The sequence below is a fragment of the Scophthalmus maximus genome, chromosome 22, assembly GCF_022379125.1.
Source record: "Scophthalmus maximus strain ysfricsl-2021 chromosome 22, ASM2237912v1, whole genome shotgun sequence".
NCBI classification, from domain to species: Eukaryota; Metazoa; Chordata; class Actinopteri; order Pleuronectiformes; family Scophthalmidae; genus Scophthalmus; species Scophthalmus maximus.
Window position 1 is genome coordinate 1,291,901 of NC_061536.1, and position 20,471 is coordinate 1,312,371.

Genomic DNA, 20,471 nt, shown 5'->3' on the forward strand with positions numbered 1-20,471 from the left:
CTGGAGCCTTTTTGTGTCCTCACCCTCCCTTCTGACTATTAAAAGGTTAATATTTAGTTAAAAAACATACGTCCCCCATTGCCAGCCAAAGTAGCTGCAGAACTATGTCTCAAAAACTGAAGAATAGGGAGATGTCGTAATCAAAAGTATGGCCTGCGGGATGTTTTGCCATGCTGTTTTGGGGAACGTGATGGAAAGGTTTGGGGGGAAAGGTATAGGATCTTCCTTCGAGGGCCTTAAGGACATCTGTGTATGTGTTTTCATTCGGTTTATGTGTTTGTGTATGTGTGTGTGGATCTATCACCACAGACTCAGCGTGCTTTTGGGAGTTCAAAGGCAATGGTTCTTTGAAATGATGAATACCAGCATAGGCCTTTTGCCAGAAACGTCCATGCATAGAGAATAGAGCTTTGATGGATTTCGTCTGTGTGTCTGTGTGTGCTGGCGCATACTGAGGCTTGCTGGCGTATGTGCCCCACACAATTTGTATCTTTGCAAATACTCCTTATACAATGTCATCAAACATGCTCTATACAATCAGCATGATACTTATACTGAATTAATTGGATTCTTTTAGCATAACTACTCACCTCTCTTCACACTGGCTTGTCTCTTAGGCAGACATATGCAAAGCTAACACATTAAGCAAATGACTGGATCTGTGGGCAGAGCTGCAAATCTTAATAAGACAGTTGTGGCTTCACATAAAGACAGCAAACAGGCTAAGAGTAAAGTCAGTATATAATGTCATACATGCATATTTCATTTGATCCTATCAGACCTTTTTAGCTTTTGAACATTGAACAAGTTTCCTGACTACATTTTCTTTGTGCTAAAAAAAGCCGAGCATATGCAGGATATGCATGGGTTAATGTTGATTTCTTAATTACAGAGAGCTAGCAGAGAGCTGCCATGCTATGCTCCTACTTAAGTACAATCGATGGGCGCATTTTCTGGCCCTGCTGGAAACTGTATTTCCATAAATATGTTGTAGATCGCCTTGCATAGGAGCAATACTGTTCCTGTTAGTGATGAAAACAAATTTGGTGTAATTTTGGGATTATGGATTTTGCTGTGGATGCATTTTCCGTCCTACACAAACACTATTTATGTATTCAAGACATGTTTGTGTGTGCAAGGGTTTTTCACCATGATATGAAGATAAGGACTGTTTGTCATTTAAATGCCTTTTTAGCGTAAGGACTTTAATGGCACAGGATTAGGCCAGGGAAATGTCATGTTCATTGAAATTCAAGATGTCATCTCCAACATGGTGTTAGCCTCAGTTAGTTGGAACAATGCAGGAGCATAGCATGATTGACCACATTACCAAGGATAACTGGCACTGTACTTCACTGTCTCGAAACATGAGCAGTTCTCACTTTGAATTTCTGTTCTTGTTAATACAGAGACCGACAGGCAGGCTACTGTACAGGCACAATGGTTAGGTGTTTGTATGAGTATTAACCTGCAAAATATGAAGACAGCTGTCAGTTACATATCAGCCCATTAAAATGTTGTGTATGCAAATGTATTCCACATGTACAGTTTGCAGTTAGAATCAAAAGTTAGAGCTGTAGTACGCAATATTTTTTAATAACACTGGATCAAATGTGTAATGTGAAAGTAGGCGTTTGTAGTTATGATCACACAGACAAATATCTCCAGATCAGCTTCTCTTAGTTAAATGATAATGTGTTAGTCTCCTTCAGTTCTTTGTTTGGGTTTTACAGCCCACAGCTTTACTTTTTGGGTTGAACTGTTACTCAACATTTGGGATCTGCAGCAGGCAGCAAAAACACGTGCAAAAAGCTTTGATTCACCCACTGCAAGCTACTGGCCCAGACCTATCAACTTTCCAAAGCCAAAATATTGTATATCACTTTTCACTTTGTGGTTCCAGCTTGTTTTACTGCCACAAACTGGCTGTTTAAGTACATTTCAGAAGCAGAGCTGAAGTCTACCTCAGTAATCCATCTGGAGGCAACACATGAGTTGGATTTTTGTCAACATAAGTGACACTGCTGCCAACAGAAGAAGGCATTGGATTGTTACTCACTTCATAGCATCACATCTAGGAAGAGAGCTAATTGGCTGTATTGTGGTAAAGAAAGTGCAAACGATATCTTTGAGAATAGCAGTTACTAATCAGTGCGGGTAATTAATATGTCCATCATAACCCTGGCTGGTGAGAAAATTTTATAATGAACATCATTGAGACTAAATGGCTTTTTCATGTTTACAGCTACAATAGGTATGATTTTAAATGTCATCCCCTCAAGGCAATAAGGTTACTGGTGTATACAGTTGGACAGTACTACTGCATTATCAAGCTTTTCTTGACCATTGAGGATACTAGTGTGTGTTTAACTCACAGAGTAGGGTTTGGCATTTTATATGAGGGGAAAAAATGGTAAAATTAAAAATTTGAGCAATGACAAAGTTAATTAAGCAGGTTTCTGAAATATAAATATTCTGACATTTTATTATTCACGCATCGTCACCTGCAGTGAAGCATTTCCACTCTAACTTTGTGTTCTTTTCTGAAGCACAGACCCTCAAAACTGTCCAAACTATTACAAACTTTGAAGTCACAAAAATACCAAAGATATTTGACAACCCACACTATAAATGATTAGTCTCACTGTTTTTTTTTTTGGTTGAATTTGGGTTATTTTCTTTGACCAGTCAATTATTCCAACAACGCTCCCTTATTAAAGGAGACAGTGGGGGCTTTGATTACACCGGCGCATGTCAACAGGCTTACGTTAAGCTGTTTGGTATTCACGCCTCGTCTGACAGGCGGTACAGCATTATATTAAAAATAATTTTTTTATATATATCTAATTCTGCACAAACACCATTCAAGAGTTGAAATGTGGGTTCTTTCTAATACCACTGTGAATGAAAAACAAAGTGACTGTACTCTGCATGAACTCTTTAAAACAAGGGATGAAAGGAATTGTAATCAGCTGTTTCACAACAGATTGAGATATTTAGAATGTCCATAGGAGCATAAATGTGTTATGTTTGTTTGTTGCTATTCATGGAAAATCAAATAGCCCCTGCAATTAATTTGTTCTCCACACTAACTCATGCTATACTTTGTTTTCTGTAAGCCTACTCACTTTCTCTGCCCTATCTCTTTTCTTTCCCCTACACCTTTCTTTTTCCCTCACAACCCTCTTTCCTTTTCTTCAAAAAATCTGGATCAATTAATCTCGATATCCCATGTCTCTCTAAATCCTCCTCATTCTATCTTCATCCATTCCCCCCTGTCTCTCCTCATCTGCATCCATCTCTCTCCCTGTGTCCAGTGGAGGGCCAGTGGTTGGAGTGGGGGCCATGGTCAAGATGCAGCATCACTTGTAATACGGGCACCCAGGAGAGGCAGAGACGCTGCAGCGCGTCGGCGCATGGCTGGGCCGAATGTAAGGGCCCCCATCAGGAGAGCAGAGACTGCGCCAACCCTTCGTGTGGTGGTAAGGCTTACAAATGAATGCTTAGTATTCACACTCACATGCTCTCAAATGCCGTTATATAAACACGGAACATGCATTATCAACAGGCATCTGCATGGTCTTTTGTGATTTGCCCTTCGCACACTTGCAATTTGTGGGTTGGGACCCAATTTGGCTTGCAATTCTGTTTCGTTCAGGGCTCTGGAGGACAACGATACTACTGTGTTCAAATTAAACTGTGTACCAGAGGGGTATTGTACTGCCTTAATTTGGGTTCCAGTCTAGAAAATAGAAAAGGTTTAACACTCAACAACCCAGTTTTTGTTCACCTTACATGCCACTCTTGTTCCATCCCGCTTTTCCTTCCTTTTTACTGGTGGTGTTTTGCCATTGTTATAGGTGGAGGTAACTGGGGCAGCTGGAACCACTGGAGTCTCTGCAGCAAGACATGTGACTCGGGTTGGCAGCGTCGCTTCAGGATGTGCGAGGGTACTGGTGTACAGGGCTACCCCTGTGACGGCTCAGGGGAGGAGGTCCGCTCCTGCAACGAGAAGAAGTGTCCCGGTCAGTGACTCTAGTGTCTATAGAGTGTGATTGTGTAATCATGAAGGTGAATACATCTGTATATGTGCTTATGTGATTATTCATTCTTGAAACACTTAAACTTTTTACGTGTGTGGCTTGATATCTCTTTCCCCCTCTTATAGCGGGTCCCTGAAAGGAAAAGAAGTGTCAGTGTGTGTGTGTGTGCTACACACACAGTATGTCGATTCATGGTGTCAAATTGCACTGCAACTAAAGGCTTCAACCCCAATTTTAGACCAGAACTCTTCTCATCTTTATCTGCCTCTTGTCTGTGTCCCTGTCAATCAACATGCCCATCCATCTCTTCCTCTTCATTGATTTTTCATGTCCTTGCCATTAGGGTGCCTTCCTTTTATCCTCAACGTTTACCTGTTTACCTACTTTGTCCTTACACTGTTCAAGGTTTGGGCACCACAAAGCAAATGACATATTTTGTTGATTTTGAAGTGAAAATAAGTAAATACAGCCCCTGCAACAAGCGTTTCATCGAATGTTAATGTTTTGTTACTTCTTAAGTGTATTATGTTGTTATACAGTTAAAAAGTCAGCCATAACAATCTTAATACGGCCTGCAACAAAGATTTATCAGCTGATGACATTTCCAGAGAGGGTGAATTATCTGACAAAAAAACTTGTGATTACACTCAACAACCATCTCTGCTATGGAGCTGACACAGGATCTAAAGATCAAGCCTATTGATGCCCACAGAGTAGAGGAGGCTTTAAAATGTCACGGCAACATCTGGAAGACCAAGAAATAGTCCAGAAGAAACAGCAAGTCTTCTGGGCAGAAGGACAAAGCATGGTAAAAAACACGGATGTGAAAAGAAGCTGGTTATCTACTGCAGGATAATGACCAATAGCAGACACACTCAAACCACCACCATGAATGAAATGGATTTCGCTCTGGCTTAATAGGCATGTTCCTTGACTGAGGCTGTGTGTGCATGGGGATATGCACAAGCCTGAAATGCCACGTGCGAATGTGGCTTGCATTCAGATCTGAGAGGTGACAAATGATAAATGTTGGAGTGCAGCCTCTGCCGTGACCTCTTGTTTGAGTGGCTCTCAAGTCTCTTTCTACACAAGTCGAGGATCTTGTCTGTTGGCATTGCAGGGGAACATCATATAGTATTTTCCCTCTTTGTGTGTCTCTCTTTGCTCTCCGTCCCTCTTCATCTCCCTGCATTGCCTCTGCCAACACTTGTCTGCCCCCTCGGTATATCTTCACAGCACAGTCTCCCGTTTTTTTCATCAGGGTTATGAAGGAGAGGGAGGGGAGGTTGGGCAGATGAATAAAGAGAGGGTGTACGATGAAGAGGGAGTGAGATACTGTACTGAGGCAGTGACACTGACGGAGAGTACTGATGTACAAGGGAAAAAGATTGGGAGCTGCTGCAGGAGTTACATTGATTTGAATCTTTTTTTTGTGCCTTTCTATCTCCCTGTTTTTTTTCTTTTTCTTTTCTAGCTATATGCCTGCTGGAGTGTGTATGTGTGTGGTTATTTTTTTTCTGTGAGCCTGCCACTGCTTCGTTTGACTGTCCCTATGTACTTCTCTCCTACTTCTACAGCTCCTCATGAGATATGTAAAGATGAGCACATCCTCTCCATGTCATGGAAGAGAGCCTCAGCTGGAGAAACCGTCTACAACAAGTGTCCAACTAACGCCACTGGTTAGTCACAATGTGTCTCTTAAGTTCACGTTACAGATTTTGATGAATTTGTGATTGTGTTTATGAACAATGCGGTTGTTTTAGCACAACACAACAGTGACTCAACCTGTAGACAAGATTCCAACCAGTCATAAGCAGGCAGTATACAATGTTTAAAATATGTCCTAAATACGCCCAATGCATTTATCTTACCTCACCTGGACACAAACTAGCAACCAACCCCTTACCCACTACACACTCAGTGCATGGGCCCTAGGGTAATCTACAACCAAACAGGATACATCACATATTTTTTGTTATTTTGACATATTGAATTACAGGCATTTTAAGTCTTTCATACATGCTACGTAAAGCAACGTATGTTTTTATCTTGTTAAATCTAGTACAGAGCAACATATGACCACACAAAACTGCAGAGAAAAACATCCTACCCAAAGCACAAGCTCTGTCCTGGCCCCTCTGTGACGAACAGTTAGTGTTTAAGTAGTAACTAGCACAGCATGTTCAGCCACCGCTGCGTCATCCTGGTCCTCAGTTCATTTGTAGTCCTGGGCATTTGCCAGTACGACCGCTCTCCCTCGCAGATGCTGACAGGCAGCGTTAGATACAATCTTAATTCAATGTATATTTCACATATCATTACATTACTAAATCACCTTTACTCCAATATATATATATAAATAAATAAATAACACGTAAAAAAAGAGCCTGATAATGAATTCTGAAGCCAAGGGCCCCCATTCACTTTGCGCGTGCTGGAATCTGTCATTGATGCAGTGTGTAGCAGGGGAAGCTACTTAGGGCGAGAGAAAATGAAGAACCTACAGAATCTCACACTTAATCAACCAAACACATTTTTAGTGTGCCACTTCTAATGCTTCTCTGTGAAGTGATGTATGGAAAGAAAAGTGCAACAACAGCACAGCAATCCTTACATTAATACCACAGAAAACATTATAACATATTCAGTAGTTCAGCAGACATGCCCAATTTGAATGATGTCAAACCTTGATGGTGAATAACTTCAGAGTTTCTCAAACAGCAGGCTGCCAGAACTTTTCTTTAAACTTCCAAAAGCAGAGACAAGAACAAACCTCCATATTTTTTTCCAGACACTTCTTCATAATTTAAGCCAAGAGCAAATGTGGTTCAGAGGGACTGTAATATAAATGTGTGCTTCTTCATCTCTCAAACTATGGCATTGGCGCAAACATCAATACATGTCTGTCTGAATCCCGTAGCCTGCCAGTAAAACATGATAGTTTTAAAGAACATCACATTTGAGCTAAGTAACTGTACCACATTTAATTAACAGACAAACTTTTACAGTAAATTCCTGTCAATCTATTACTCATAAAAACGCAGAGCCAGAGTTTATCTTGTGAGTATTTATTTTGGCTCTGGCGGAAAGTTTCTGTCCTAGTAAAACACAGTTATTTGGCAGTTGTTTGGCAGTAGTTGACTTCCTGTCTGCCAGCCAGCAGGTGTTTGCTTCTCAACTGTGGTGCTACAAATGAAATATTTGGTGATTGTTTCAATCCTTCATACAATTTTACACAAAGAAATGAACAAAGCTGACTTTTTGTGTCATTTTTATCACAAGTTCGACTGTAACACATCTGCAATGGTTGCCCTCTTTCTATTAAAATTAAATGAGTACATGTAACACTGTGATCTACCCTGACTATATGATAAATAGACAACTTTTTGGTTTCGGAGGGCAAACAGGATATTATTGTGTTTTGTGGTAGCAGTATGTTTTTTAGGAATTATGTAGATCTTTCCTCATCTTGCTCAATATTTCTGTGGCATGTAGACCATACTGATTCACAGCTCAGCAGCTTGCTTATATTTCGAGAATACAGTCTAAATGTAGAGAATAGAGTCAAAATGTCAAGAAAAAAGTTGAAATACTATATCGAGAATTAGGTGAAAATGTTGTGAATAAAGTTGAAATACTAGATCGAGAATACAGTCAAAAATTGTGACCCGGAAGCACTTTTCAGCAGCACCAAACAACCGGATGTTGATGTTTTACTAGCCAGTTTGCTAGCTAACGCTAGCTGCTAACCAAGTTGTAAAGTTGCAATATTATTATTGACAGCTGAATCTGCACATGAACGTCAACTTGCGTCCTGACACGATAACGTTCAGTTGCAAACAACCGTTAATGAATTTTGAGAGCCGTCCAGTTACCGAAGCTAGCATAGCTTTGCAAACGTTAGTTCACGTGGATATGTGAAGAGTGAACTGGTACCACAACACGGTTGTTTAGGGCTATTTCGACTTTAATCTCCACATTTCGACTTTATTCTCGATATTTCAATTTTGAAATGTTAAATAAAAAAAGAAAATTCTTCGCCCTCATTTTTTTTCTCTTATGCCTGGCCCAAATACTCTTCCTTACACTATAGACTCCAGTATAGAAGTTTATACGATGAGTGACTAGGAAGGTTCAATTTCCAAACATGCTGAATTTCATATTATCTTGTTTGTGTCTCATTTCTTCTAGGATCTGCTAGTCGTCGTTGCATGCTGGACAATAATGGAGTTGCTTTCTGGGGTCCTCCGAGCTTCGCCAGATGCGTCTCACTTGAATATAGATATTTACATTTATCTGTAAGTTCCCTTCGTAACAAGTGAATATCCCCAAACTCAGAAGCTCCTTCTTCAATGATTTTTTTTATAACACCTTCAGCAAGAATAAAAAGATTAGATGAGTTTATTCTATGTAGATTGCATCATTATAACTAGTTAGTTTTCTAATTCACCTTCATTAGACTTGTCTGTCTCATGAGTGAGTTTATGAGTGAAGTGAAGGAGCTACCTGTTTTCCTTTTCAGCCATCACGTACCTCTGTTCAACTTTCTTTTTAGAAAATGACTAAAAATAGAGGGGAGACTTTCTTCCAGGGTTACCGCTATCTCTTGATTAGCTTCAGAGCTTTGCACTCAAACTTATCAATTAATGAACATAGCTAATGAATGTGTTCATCAGCCAGACTGTTTTCCTACTCTGTGAACTTCAACCTTTTCATCATCTCCTCAACGATGGTGGAAGGAGATGGGGGTCAGGGATTTTGCATGACGGAGCTGATTGCTCTGTCAGTTTCTGTAGCAGGCTCTCATTAACACCAGGAGTCAATAATTAATTTTCTGTGATTGCTGTTATCTTCTGTTCTTTCAGGCTGTGTCTCTACCTCTTTTTCCCTTTCTGCACTTCAAATACACACACAGTCTTACCTTCTGTATCTCTTTCTCTGACGGGATGAGCACCAATTTCTGCCCAAGCGTGCTGCAAGGCCTGTTTTTTGCCTGTCTATTTTGAAGATCCAACCATGTACATTAATACTCGTGTCTAAAAACATCCCTGTCAGATCAAATCCAAAAAAAACATTATCTTTGGTTACTTTGATCTTGCTATTTCCTGACATTTTTTACCTGCTACACATTTTGAACTTCTCTCTTTGCCTCTCTACACGTTGCAGTTACGAGAGCATCTTGCGAAGGGTCAGAGGACCCTGGCCGGGGAGGGCATGTCTCAGATCGTAAGGACTCTCCTGGAGCTCTTGCAGAGGGGGAGCTACTACAGTGGCGACCTTCTCTTTTCCACGGAGATCCTGCGAAATGTGACGGACACCTTCAAAAGAGCAACCTACATCCCAGCTCCCGACGACGTGCAGGTAGGCAGAGCCGCGGCCTCTTCCCTTGGAGCCCTCTTGGGTCACAAACCAAAAAAAATGATGCAGTCATAAACACAGTCTCACACAGAGACATACCTCCAAATTGATTAAATGTAGAAGCGTGTGCATTACAATGACTTATGGCTGCACAGTCTGCACAGCCTCAAAGGGGAAGTTTTAGCAGTGTTTGTTCTCTGCAAAATGCTCCTGTCCCACTCAGTCAATTCACAGACATTGTTTTATAATTTACAGTATTCCTATGTAGAGAAGACAACTGTACTAGGCTAAATAATAAAATACAGAATTGGTTCAGGATAGATACTCTTGACACATTTATGTGATAGTTATCCTACATTAACAACTACTTCCTCTTGTGTCTAGAAATTCTTCCAGATTGTCAGTCACATGTTGGACATGGAAAATCTAGAGAAATGGGAGGACGCTCACCAGGTAAAGTAATTCGTGTGCTTCTGGGTCTTACTGCTGAGTAAAAACATGTATATGTCCCTGTGTGTGAGTGTGCATGTGCATACACATCCCACATTAACTGTTAATTATTGCAGTCATAAAAGCACACCTGTTTACTAAACACAGTTGCTACCTATCAATTACACCAGGTAATTGTATGCGTCTCGGCACATGTTTGTGTTTTCGTGACCCAGTGTGATGCCCCTGAGTTGAGGTGTGTTTACATGCCATCTGGAAACATTAAACATGATATTATATCCCACATGGTTAGAGTTTACCACCCGGGAACAAAATCATTGGTCTAGATAATGAAATTAATCAAACAGTTTCAATGGGTGAGACGTGTCTCACAGAAAGTTGGCCACGGCTTAACGGTTATGCTGACATCACGATCGATGCTCAGCTGAGTTTCTTGTCCTTCCATCCGCAGGTCGCTCCGGGTGCCGCTTCGCTGATGAGGACATTAGAGGATTTCATTCACCTCATCGGCGAAGCCCAGAAGCCTTTTCAGAGTTTTCTAGTGGCTACAAACAACCTCAGTAAGTGTCACGCAGTGCTGCCATGAGGCAAGATTAGAGATTAGGGACAAATCAGTGTGTGAAGATGACTTACTATATATTTCATAGAATCAAGGTCAACATTTAATCCTTAATTTCTCTTTACTCAGTCAAATTTATTCAAGTTCTTGATTGCCATATCAAACCCACAGCAATGTATCCAGTGTTTCCAGGGCCAGGTCTAAAAACTTCCTTCAGTTCATGAATCTTAACCAGAAACATGACTCAGTGACCTTTTAAGATTGGATAGTTTGCACCGTTGCTCATACGATTACAGCCTCCTTTCATTTTTCCTGTCCTTAACCTCCGTTCTTTGTCCCAACGTTGCTGCTGCAGTGAGTTTCAAGTGATTTATATCTCTTCTTTGTCCAGTGATAACCATCCAACGAGAGCCAGTGTCAGCCGTTTCCAGTGATATCAACTTCCCCATGAAGGGCCGGAGAGGGATGAAGGATTGGGCCAGAACAGCAGAGGACAAGCTCTTCATCCCTAAAGAGGTCTTCACCATCCCTACAGAAGGTAGGAGAACTAAGACGGATATCCACTGCCCAGGGCTTGTCCTGAACTATTCATTGTGTTGGGGCCCAGCTTCAGCCCATGTGCAAACAGTAAACACAAGATTAGCTGTTTTTCTTTTATAGAGTTTTTTCTAGGAACAAGACAAGCACCTTGCTAGCAGGTTTACCAGGGTCTGAATTGCTTACACTGGTGATAAAAAATGTGCACTAGCAGCCAGACAGAATTGGGCACTGAGCTTCTAATGACAATTTGTTTCAGTTTTAGTTTTCATATGCACTAGACATAGGAGGACGTGTTGAACTCCCCCTCAACACTCTTTAGCCAAGGTCAGACAGCTCGACAAGAAGAGTTATCCTGGTGTGAATTCACACACTTAGAGATGTGTCTCATGGAAGCTGATAGACGCCTTCTCAAGGACAGCGAAGGGTAATACTGGGAAGGATTTGGACTGTGAAGAGGCCCCGCAGGGCTTCTCAAGAAGATGCAGGTCTTTCATCTGTGAGGAAGTCTGCTGCAAACCCTTGAGAGCATCAAGTCCTCATACAAATTTGAAAGATAAATCTTCGCTTTTAGCAGCACAAGAGAGTTAACTGCTGTTGCTCTTAACTGCTGTGAATCTTATTCCACGTGGTTTCAAATAAGCAAATGGGTTGTTCCAATCGCAACACAAAGAAATGATGGAGGCGCATATATAAAGAGAAAGACGCTGTCAGGAGACACAGGAGCTAAAGTTGTGGAGGGGAACTAAAGGAATTTAAAACAGTGGAGAAAAAGTGGTCTATGGCAGATAAGGGAATTACAGTACTGTGGCAGCTGCAGATGCAGTCCACTAACAATGAAGGCAAAGGTCACATCTCACATGAAATTAGACTCGCAGACTTCCTGTCTGGCACCCTCTTCACTCCTCAAATTGAAGTTCAGAGAGGCTGCCGGCCGAGACCGAAGGGCTGTCTCTGACCCCTAACTCGCACTGATGACACTGAATCTCCTTGACTGGCCCTCAAGACCTCCTGAATGCTAACTTCAGAGCACCTCACCTCAACTCAACTTAGACCCTGTCTCGTCATTATGCAGCCTGTAATATACTTATTGTGCCACCCAATCGTTCACTTTGCTTTTGTGTAACAGAACCTGTTCATGAATTGTCGGTGAGTTGCAAGCTAGAGCTTGTGAAATGATACTGCAATTCAATGTTTTCTCCTTTCTCACTTTCCATTCAAAATGTCCCCCTGGTTTATTTTACTGCTTTTGTCCTCAATCTCGATTTTATCGTCCAGTATGGTCATAGTCTTTGGTCGTGAATGTTTTGTCTCTTGCAGTGCTTACGCAACAAAAGTGACCAGCTGCATCACATTTGCCCTGCCATTCTCTCAAATGATATTCAGAATGTGCCATTGCCTTTTTAGCATATGCCATTTGGTAAATTGTTTCATGCAAACTGCACACTGCCTCCATATAGCTTTGACTTTGGAAGTTATTAGTACCCTTTGCCCCTGTGGGAACTGTGCCTCTTCCCATTGGCCATCGATGAGTGGAGGTCTTCAGTTGATTGTTATCAGTTTGTTTGGTTCATTTACCCCGTAATGAAAGCCAATCTCAGATGGACAGCTTAAACATGTTCATAAAGGCCCATTCGAACCTTTGTGTGGGCCTGTGCGCACATACCCGCAGTCAATTGATAGGTTCATGAGCCGCTTCGCTGGGCAGAGGCTGGGACTGCTCTGCACTGATTTTTGAGGTGACAAACTCACTCTCTTCCTTGTCTGTCTCTCTCTTACGCTCAAAAACACACACGTACAGACAGCTTGAGCCCTCTCGCAGCCAACATACATCCCCAACATACAAGCCGACGATGATTTAATATTTCAAATCCACCAACCGCTTGTGCAGTCTGATGCTTATGCACCGTTAACTTTAGAGTATTTCCCAAGTAAGAACACAAACCACAAGGTGCGCTGCTCTTCAGTATCCTGAAGACGGACTTCCTTATTTGCACTGAAACTGTGCCTGTTATGATTTTTTAAATTATCACCAGTGAGCTGGATATATAAATTTATGGGTTTATTATTGGTGCTGATATCTTTTAATAGCAATAGTATGAGTTTTTAGGAAACATTCCACCTACTGTCTCTCTTGAATTGAGTGAAATAGGAAGATTGATACCACTCTCATGTCACTGCGGTAAGTACGGCGCTGCAAACAAGAGATGGATGGCCTAGCCTTGCATAAAAACTGGAGGCCAGGGGATGCTAGCCAAACAGTTAGCTCGGAAGTTTAACCTACCAGCACATTTAACAGTAACAACAGTATATAAAAACTGAGCTTTTAATTAACTGACTGAATATAGGCAGCAATGCAGTTTATTCATATTAATGAGCTTTTGTATATATTATCCTTTATGGCTGGTCTACTGGCCAAAGAAGATGCTTTTTTGCAATACTTTTGTTATTTAAAAATATCTGTACTATGTGCAGAAGAAAGACGCTTGGGAGGAAGATGAAGAGTAACTCACATGGAACTCTTTGGACGGAGCCCTCGATCTTTGATTAAAGCCATAAATTATGGCTCAGCATCAACTCCCAAGCATATCTTCCCCCTGACAAATGCCATATTAAAGTTCACAGCTGGTGACTTGTGGGTTGCCATTTTGCTGGATTACAGCTGACCACCAATCACTTAGACGTTCAGCAAGGACAGAGTGACGGAGAGTCTGTTCATGGGCAATGTTTTTGTGGTATTAATCATCCCCGAGCGTGGGAGTGCTGCCACCTCGCACACTGATTTACAGTTTACCCACAATACACTGACTTTCTCATTTGCATGCCTTTGCAGACACTCTCCAATTAGGATCCACCTCACTCACAGTGTCATGATCTTCCCCTCCGAGGGTCTTCACATGGACTCTTTGTTTGTACTGTTATTTTCTAATCATTTACCTGTGGTGTATTTGGTTGTTATACTCTCTGTCTTTGTTTATATCCCCTACTTTTCCCGCCCTGCCCCAATTAGTTTCAGCCGTTCCTTTTTTTCTTCACCACTACGTCCCTTGTGTATTTAAGTCTGTGTTCCCCTCACTCTGTGTCAGATCGTGTGTCTCAGATCGTCCAGGTTTGCTTTGCAGCAACCAAGTTCCTGCTTTGTTCCCATTTATGTTCTTTCCAGTGGTTCAGCCTGCCAGTAAGTTCTGGAAAATCTCTGTTGACATTCAAGTATCTTCACTGCACCTACCTACCTCCGTGTATGTCCACATTTGGGTCCAGAAATCACTGAACTGTGACACACAGGCTCTTTCATACCCGACTTTTAGCTTCTTTTTTTCTTTTCTTTTTTTCTTTTCCTCTCTCCTATTTGCTTTTTTCCCACTGTCAGGATATTTTTGTCTCCTCCTCTTTCTCGTCTCCCCTGTCTTGCATAGCTATCTCTCTTCTGACTGATTTTGGATGAGTCACCGAGCACGCCTGATACCATCAACCCCTCTCTTTCTCATTCTCGCCTCTGCCGACGCTCCTCCATCGCTTCCCTCAGCCTAAAAGGGCAAAGGAGGGAGTGGCATCTCTCAACATGAACTCTTTCCCTCTTACTTTTCTCAGCCTCCCACTTGAGACAAAGTGACATTTACAGAGGGACACTATGTCTCCTCGGGAGCCCATGCTCTCTTTGTCAAAAAAGAACACCAAAGGGAGTGATGGAAGGCAAGGTTTTGTAACGGAGGAGCGTTGAAAAGGGTGGAAAAGTTGCAAAGTGGGTTGGAAAATGGCAACGACGGAGGAGGAAAGGGGAATTGAAGCGGTGTGAAAGTAAAGGACTGAAGGACATTGTCTAAAGAGAGCTAGAGGACTTTATTTTTCTCAAATTAATTGCCCTTTTAAGTGATAAACTTGAAAAAAATAAGCTCCTGTATCACGTCTAGCTGAGAAATAGGTGAGCTGCCCGCTGCTAAAAAGGCAAACAAATAGACACAAATAGTGTCTCCACCAATACAAAGGATCTTTTCACCAGAATAAGTGGCACGCTTTCAACTCAGAAGCAGAATTAGTCTGAGTGTGGAACATGCAGCTGTCACGTTTCAGGAATGTGCTGCAATTTACTGTCATCTCGACCCAGTCGACAGAGCATTTGTCGGCGGCAGTTAAAGAGTAAATGTAAATTGAGCTGGTGTTGCAGGTGGAGAAGACAGATGGAATCTGTACTTGTTTGCCTCATGAATAGATGCCTTGTATTTAGTTCATTTATATCCAATTACCTTGTTGTCAGTGCAGGTTAGCTCAAGTTTGATTAATCACAGTTGCGATCTCTTCAGCCTATAATTCAAACAGCAGATTAGAAGGTGTCATATTATCTTGAGATATTTCGATTTTTAAATGTTTACTGAGCTGTCCACCTCCTATACTCCTCCATATTTGACCTATCATCCCTCCTCTTTCAGTTAGACATGGCAAATGTGACTTGCTATTTTGCATGTAAAACTGGAGCTTTTGTCCAAATATAGTTTATTTTTATATCTAGCACAGTGTACCAGATTAAAAAGATATACAAAAGAAATGGATTCATATTTGATTTTAAAGGTGTTGCTAAATTGTTTGTGTTTCAGAGACAGAGACGGATTCAGAGGCTCCAATGTACTACGTCATCGGAGCCATCTTGTACCGGACTTTGGGCGTCATCTTGCCAGTGCCAAAGTGAGTACCTCTCATGTCATCCAGTGCCTAATTATTTTTCAGTTCAAACATTCCAAACTATATTTCACCTTCTACTCATCTCCCTGTCCTAACTTTTACCTTTTGGCATCTCTTCCCTGCAATACTTTCTCTGTCAACCTTTCATCTACCTTATAGTCGTTTTTTGTTGTTTTTTCCATTTCCCAAAAGCTTTCTATTTTTGTTCCCTTTCTCCTTTTGCTTCTTCCTTCCATGTAATTTCAACCTCCGCTTCTCTGCCTGTCTTCTCTCCCATAATGTCTCTCCCTCCTCTCCTCTGCTTGTGTCGGCTAAGTTATCAGAGTTATCAAAAGTTATCAGAGTACATTTCCCTAGTTGTTTTTCCATATTTTTTGCATTGTCAGTTTATTTTTGGAAATGTACAGCATGGACCTTAAATGGGTGCAGGCTTAATGTGTCCTGAAACTTGCACAAAACTTGCAAAAGCAGAAGTTGGGGAAATCAGGAAGGTTGTCAAAAGGCCATGATGTGGTGTGATCCGGTGTTTGTGCTGGCCCTGGGCCCTTTTATTCAGGTCAGTGCTCTTGGTTGTGGATGAGCTAGATCTGTTAAACCCCCCCTTTCTCCCCGTAGCTCTGCTGAATACTAATTGGTCTGGTGTTCTGTTTTTTACCGAAGAACTCTCCTCACTCTCTTCCTGCCTCTCACATCAGCTTTTTACGTCTGTCTATTTATTTGTGCATTTGTTCAGCCCCGCAGACACATTCGAAAAAACCCTCAAAAGCGAGGGAGACAACTCTGCGTGTGTATTTCTGGGATGTTTTTATTTTAATTGTTTAAAACAATTAAAGTCATGGTTGAATGTGCAGTACAATTCTTTAAGAGATACCACTTTTTGTGTGTGTTTCTATCTTTGTAGTCCCCCTGCGGTGATCAACTCCAAGATCCTGACAGTGACGGTGCGACCGGAACCGCAACCCAGTGAGCCCATGGTGGTGGTGGAGCTGTCCCCGCTTTTGAATGTAAGTTTAAAAAAAACAAACTGTTTTCTGCTGCTATTTTTTTCTGCAATACAACACATCTATCCAGTACAACTGGGCGGCTACTATTAAACACCATGTATGAGTATTTGTGTTACATGACTTCAACGTCCAAATCATTTCAAGAGTACAGTTTCAGAGGGTAATGGTGAATATTACTTTCTAATTTTCAATTTTCCCAGCCACTATAAATGTTCAGCAAACCAGCAAAATCATTTCCATTTCCTCATAATGCTGACGTTCTACATGGAACGAAGTAATGTAAATTATTCCTCATGAAGCATTTTCCCATGCAGAGTTTTGCACTTTTTTTATTACACACTTGTATATTGAACAAGCTCTGGCCAGGAAAATAAATGTTGTTTAGTGCTTTAAAGGATTCCTCCTCTCCCAACTGACCCATGTTTCCTGAGTTCAGATGAAAGAGAGAGTGCTGCATGATATAAAGCACCACAGCGCTCAGAGAGTTGCCTGAATAAATGCGGACCTTTTTGACTTCCTTATATCAGTGTCTCCTGGTGCCTATTCGGTTTATATTACAGTGGAGTGTGTTATTATAAACAACTCGTCGGGTATTTTCATTGGAAAGGACCAAGTGCAAGTTTAATGAGAGGATTTCTTCTCGACCTCAATAAGATGTAGGTTTCATTAGCCATTCTTCTGGGTAAAGGTGGGTAAAGTTTTGAAAATAATGTTGAATATTTAATGGTTCTCTGTAGACAGCACACGGGCTAAAATCTTCCAATGAAATCAGTCTCTAGCTGTGTCATCGAGGACCTGAGGGTCAGAATTATTGCACAGCGTTTCATTAAAATGATTTTGTATTCATTCTCCGTCCCCCAACACTCCATCTCCACCACTCCATCTCCCTGCCTTAAAACGTTGATTCATTACATAATTACGGCATTTTTTTTAAATGCCTCTATCTTTTATCTTCCTATTATTCTGCTTTATAACACTTTTTGGCAAAAGCACAGGCACTGCAGGTTGCACACACCCTCTGTCTAGACAAGAAGATGATGTCTTCATACTGATCCTAGCATGCTGCTCTGTGCTACTAACCGAAGGCTCCTGCTGAGGACAGACACTTTCCTGGCACACGGTGCAGCACAGGACTGGGACAGTGTGTGGAGGGCAGATTATTACACTTTTAGAAATTCTGGGCATTCACAAGAGATATTTTTTTTGTTTTTTTCGTGAAAATCGCTGCAGCAAGAGGTCAATATATCCTGGCTTTCAGTAACTTTGAATGGATCAAACTCCACAATGTTCAATCCTACATTTCCCATAAAATGACTCTTTACCTTCAGTTTATAATGCACGCTCTTGTTCAGGGGAGAAGTTTAACAACAGCATAACTACCATCACAATTAATATGGTTTTGAAGAGTCATACTACACTTACAGGCGTAAGTAGTGGACACAAGTGACTCACACATTATTGATATGGTTTAATTTGAAATCCCACTGGTCTTAGTCATAGACACACATTAATAATTGCATCTTGAAATTTATGTTGGTTTAAGCAACTCCTATGAGCAAAATAAAAGACAAAAATACATTTGTTTTATAACCATTTTTGGTCTGGGTTGTATCTTTCTCGCCCACCAGAACACACACTCATGTCTCCTCCTGACCCTATAGCCAGCAGCTGCTTAGCTTAGCTTAACAATTGGACACAGGGGGAAACACTCTGTTCGGCCCAACTCAGTCCAAATATAAGAAAATCCACCAACCAGCATATCAAGGTTAACCCACAATAAATCCAGCTGTAACTGTTTCCCCCCATTTTCAGTCTTTTTATCATAAGCAAAGCTTCAACTTAATATTTAATGGATGGATATGGGAGAAGTATCGCTCTTTTCTTTTAACTTGGGAGACAATAAGAGTACTCCCCATATTCCATAGAACTATCCCTTTAAAAAATACTGGTGAGTTTTCAATTTCAGTACATGCACTCTGGATTTTTTTTAACTTGAAATGCAGTATTGCCCTTCTGTATGTTCACATCGCCCAGCTTGGCCTGGCTTGGCAAGACAGTGAAAGCAGAGTATCAGAGCGCCATGCTCTTCAGCTGTAGTAGGTTTTTCGACCTTGGCCAGAACAGAAACATCCAGCCACTGAAGCAGTGCCGTAGCAAAAGCTGCCAGCTTCTGTCTCAAGGGGAGTTGTAGTCTCTGTACATGGTCATGTCCTCACCGAGAAGACATCTGCTCCAGTCAGATTGTAAAAGGCGGCTCTGGTCAGCTCTAGCTTTGCGCCTGAGCCGTAAGCCTTTCTGATCATTTCACTGTAATCTAGATGACTTTCATCAATCAAAAATCACCATCACGATCGCTCTAATTCATTACCTAAATATTTCATCTTTAGAGGCAATTAAAGACTCCCTGAACCGGTGTGGTCTTGTTCTGTTTCAGCAGCTCATTTCATCTGATTATCATCGAAGCATTTTACCACGAAACGGCTACCACATGTGGCTGTGAATGCCTTGTAGAAACTGGCTGTTCCTTTGTAAGAGAAAAAGAAGCCAGAGCCCTTAAGGTAGATGCCATCATTACCGTCCATAAACGCAGCTGTTGGAGTCATCCAACAGAGAGGCATCAGTCGAGCAGACGCTGTCATTATGCAACGTAACAGTGGCGCTAAAGAGGAGGCAGACATTGTGGGAGTACACGGATGTCACTCCCGCTGTAGCGCACAGTCTGGCATGATGCCTGCTGATTGATAGCTGAATGCTATAGCATAGCCCACCACACTAACGCATGCCCGGGCACATCTAATGTCTTTGACAAGCACTGTGTGCTAAGAACAAAGCGCTGTCATCCATCAATCTGTGTCACCTAGTGTCTGATCTTGTGTATATAAACATTACATCATACCGTTCCGCTCAATTCCAGCCATGCAGAGACCCCTGTATCCACTGATTCATGGGAGATCAGTAAGGACGCGTTCAGAGGAGGAGGAGTGACCTTGCCTGCAGAGAAAAAAAAGTCCTAATAGTCCAGACTTGAATGTGTGAATCACCCGCTTCTATCCCCTTTTAACCTCTTAAAACACTGACATTCAGAAAACATTCTGTTTGCTCTTCAGTCAAGTTGAGGTCTTTAAAAAAAAAACAACATTTTCCTCAGGCTGCAGTGAGTCTTTTTACTGTGGACCTCATCCTTTTTTATAATGGACACATAAGTCTGGCTAGAATTATTGCTATAATCCCCTTTGCCATAAGGGGGAGCTCAAAGGCAAAGTGCCTCATGCAGGACTGAGGACCAACCGATTCATCTGCATCAGCGCAGTAGAAGAATGGCTTCTCACTTGAGGGCAGTTAACAGGAAGCCTCTCTCTCTCTCTCTCTAAAAGACCCAGAAAGTGAATCGGTGGGTTAACTCTCCCAGATTTATTCATTCTGACCACAAAGACGCCAATTTGAGTCTTTGTGATTCTTTGGACATACGAATGAGTTCACGGATCGAAACTTTGACCCTGATTAAGAACCCATGATGTTAACCTTAAAAACCATTCCCCACCCAACAGTGGCCCAATGAGGCATACAGCGTTGAAAGGCTACAGGCCGGATAACTAAAGATTTACCAGTGGAACAAGCTGTGATCAGTCAGTTAAAGACATCGATCCTTGATTGATTTACCGATTGAGTGAGTCTTTGTTCGGCAGGCGTCCCTGAGCTTTGATTACCAGATGATTCACTCGCCACTTGACCCCCCATGATTGGCTTTTGGGCTCATGGTTTACAATGGATTAAGTCTGAGGTGATAGCAAACCCGAGACCCCAAAGGATTGCATAACCTTATTTTTCAGCCGTCTTTAACAT

General features: G+C 41.6%; 1 protein-coding gene across 11 annotated transcripts in view; it reads left to right on the top strand.

Moving 5' to 3' along the window:
• adgrb2 (adhesion G protein-coupled receptor B2) overlaps window positions 1–20,471 on the top strand; it is a 222,167-nt gene that overhangs the window by 126,398 nt on the left and 75,298 nt on the right. For all 11 annotated transcript variants that reach the window (XR_007030318.1, XM_047330051.1, XM_047330049.1 and 8 more), the window contains exons 5-14: window positions 3,318–3,482; window positions 3,861–4,025; window positions 5,621–5,722; window positions 8,235–8,341; window positions 9,210–9,404; window positions 9,786–9,854; window positions 10,303–10,411; window positions 10,802–10,948; window positions 15,540–15,627; window positions 16,526–16,628. Coding sequence is in view for 10 of the 11 variants with exons in the window: in XM_047330051.1 (XP_047186007.1) it covers window positions 3,318–3,482; window positions 3,861–4,025; window positions 5,621–5,722; window positions 8,235–8,341; window positions 9,210–9,404; window positions 9,786–9,854; window positions 10,303–10,411; window positions 10,802–10,948; window positions 15,540–15,627; window positions 16,526–16,628 (1,250 nt within the window). In the remaining variant the exon portion in view is untranslated. The remainder of the gene's footprint in view (window positions 1–3,317; window positions 3,483–3,860; window positions 4,026–5,620; window positions 5,723–8,234; window positions 8,342–9,209; window positions 9,405–9,785; window positions 9,855–10,302; window positions 10,412–10,801; window positions 10,949–15,539; window positions 15,628–16,525; window positions 16,629–20,471) is intronic.